General features: G+C 60.7%; 1 protein-coding gene across 1 annotated transcript; it reads left to right on the top strand.

Annotated features, from left to right (window-relative positions):
• The first annotated feature begins 657 nt into the window (after positions 1-657).
• LOC107207574 (olfactory receptor 52E2-like) lies at positions 658-2,622 on the top strand. Its single transcript, XM_033511867.1, is given in 5 exon segments — positions 658-1,042; positions 1,044-1,357; positions 1,837-1,867; positions 2,011-2,127; positions 2,129-2,622. Coding segments are annotated over 5 exon segments (939 nt in total). The 5' UTR covers positions 658-863; the 3' UTR covers positions 2,427-2,622.
• The last annotated feature ends 10 nt before the right edge of the window (positions 2,623-2,632 follow it).

Below are 2,632 nucleotides of genomic sequence, written 5' to 3'. Positions count from 1 at the left end.
CTGCTCGGCCCACAGGAACATCAGGATGAGCCTGTGTCACCTGGACGTGCCCAGCCCTCTCTCTGAGCAGGGGGCAGGACTCACCACAGAAATGTTTCTCAAGGTTGGGCAGGGGCCACAGAGCCAGGGGTCCTCGGTGGCCTCAGCAGTTTGGGTTAAGGTTGGACCTGATGTCTTAAAGGTGTTTACCAGCCTAAAGAATTCTGGGATTCTGGGATTATGCCACATTTCTGCCCACTGAGAGTGGCAACAGTGGCAGGAAGCCACAGCAGGGCAGGACACCGTGGTGCCAGCCTGTAGATGGGCATGGACATGGCAAAGGCTGGAGGAGAGGAGTCTGAGGGGAAACCTCACGGGAGTCCTCAACATCCTCCCGAGGGGCAGTGCAGGGACAGCTCTGGGCTCTGCTCCTGCCACAGGGACAGCAGCAGGGAGCGGCTGCAGCTGGCCCAGCAGGGATTTAGGTTGGCTTTTAGGGCAAGGCTCTTCTTTCCCCAGAGGCTGCTGGCACTGCCCAGGCTCCCCAGGGAATGGGCACGGCCCCGAGGCTGCCACAGCTCCAGGAGCATCCAGGGATGCCCAGGCTGGGCTTGTTGGGGGGTGTGGGCAGGGCAGGGGGGCACTGGGGGATCCTGGGGGTCCCTTCCTTCAGGATATTCTGGGATTCTGAGTCCCCTGGGATGTGCTGATGGCAGCACCAGTTCAAAGCCTGACTGCAAGTACGAGGTTCTGAAAACTTCTCCCCAAAGAAACAGAACAAAGTTCCCTGATGCCATGGGCACTGTGGTCACACTGATGGTGGCCCAGATCCCTTCCTGTCACTGTCACAGGGAGCTGCAGCAGGGGACAAGGACATCTGTGCCATGTCAGTCCCCAACCCACCCAACACCAACCCTCCCTCTTTCCTCCTGACGGGCATCCCCGACCTGGAAGCCTTCCACAGGTGGATTTCCATCCTGTTCTGCATCAGCTACATCATGGCTGTGCTGGGAAACCTCCTGGTGCTCCTGGCCAGAGGCCTGCACGAGCCCATGTTCTGTTTCATTGGCCATCATCGACCTCGTCCTCTCCACTGCCGTCATTCCCAAGGTGCTGGGCCTGTTCTGGTTGGATCTGAGGGAGATTGGCCTCAAGGCCTGTTTCACCCAGATGTTCTTCACCCACACATTCGCCACAGTGGACTCAGGGCTGCTCCTGGCCACGTCCTTGGGCCGCTACGTGGCCATCTGCCACCCGCTGCGGTCCGGCTCCATCCTGAGCCGCCCGAGGGCCGTGGGGGCAGGACTGGTGTCCCTGGCCAGGGGAGCTGGCATCATGATCCCCCTGGTGTGCCTCCTCAGCAGGGTGATCCCTCCCTGCTGATCCCTCACAGCTGATCCCTCCCTGCTGATCCCTCACTCCTGTGAGCACACTGCCGTGCTGGGCTGGCTGATCCCTCCCTGCTGATCCCTCCCTGCTGATCCCTCCCTGCTGATCCCTCCCTGCTGATCCCTCCCTGCTGATCCCTCACCGCTGATCCCTCACTGCTGATCCCTCACTGCTGATCCCTCCCTGCTGATCCCTCCCTGCTGATCTCTCCCTGCTGTGATCACACCGCCGTGCTGGGCTGGATGATCCCTCACTCCTCTGAGCACACAGCCGTGCTGGGGCTGGATGATCTCTCACTGCTGTGATCACACAGCCATGCTGGGGCTGGATGATCTCTCACTGCTGATCTCTCACTGCTGTGAGCACACCGCCGTGCTGGGCTGGATGATCTCTCCCTGCTGTGAGCACACCGCCGTGCTGGGCTGGATGATCTCTCACTGCTGATCCCTCACTGCTCTGAGCACACAGCCGTGCTGGGGCTGGATGATCTCTCCCTGCTGTGAGCACACCGCCGTGCTGGGCTGGATGATCTCTCACTCCTCTGAGCACACAGCCATGCTGGGGCTGGATGATCCCTCACTGCTGATCTCTCACTGCTGTGAGCACACCGCCGTGCTGGGCTGGCCTGTGCTGACGCTACAGCCACGGCTCCAGCCCCAGCACGAACACACTGCTGGAGGGGAGTGACTGTGCCTTCATCACCTCCTCCCTCTGCGGGATCCTCAGGGCTGTGCTGAGGCTGCTGCCCCACAGCGCTCACGGCCCTCAGGACCTGCTGCTCCCACGTTCTCCTCATCCTGGCCTTGTACCGAGGCGGGCTCCTCTCCATGTTCCTGCAGATGTTCACACCCAGCCTGGCACCTCACGTCCAAGTGCTGGGGGCCAATTCCTGTCTGAGGGTCCCTCCCATGCTCAACCCTCTCGTTTATGGCATAAAGGTGAAGCAGATCCAGGAAGGAATCTGCAAACTGCTGGGGCAGGAGCCAGGAGCTCACAAGCTGCTAAAGGTGGCTCAGATTCGGAGGCAGAAGATTTCTCCCATCCCAGAACAGGTGTGAAGCTGAGGGCAGTGAATTGTTCCCCAGGAAGGTCCAGCTCTCTCTCCAGAAAGGGAACCTGGACCAGCCGCCTGACGCTGAGAGGCAACAGCCGAATGACAGGAAACCAGCGGGTGAGGGACGGGGATCAGGGCAACGGCTCCTTGGGCCAGGGCACTGCTCCCTCCCAAGATACCGCTTGGAAATCATGGAATTCCAGCTGTGCC

Source organism: Parus major, chromosome 1 (assembly GCF_001522545.3).
Source record: "Parus major isolate Abel chromosome 1, Parus_major1.1, whole genome shotgun sequence".
In the NCBI taxonomy this organism is placed as follows: Eukaryota; Metazoa; Chordata; class Aves; order Passeriformes; family Paridae; genus Parus; species Parus major.
The sequence above is the reverse complement of the archived record's forward strand: the minus strand, read 5'-3'. Positions and strand labels throughout refer to the sequence as shown.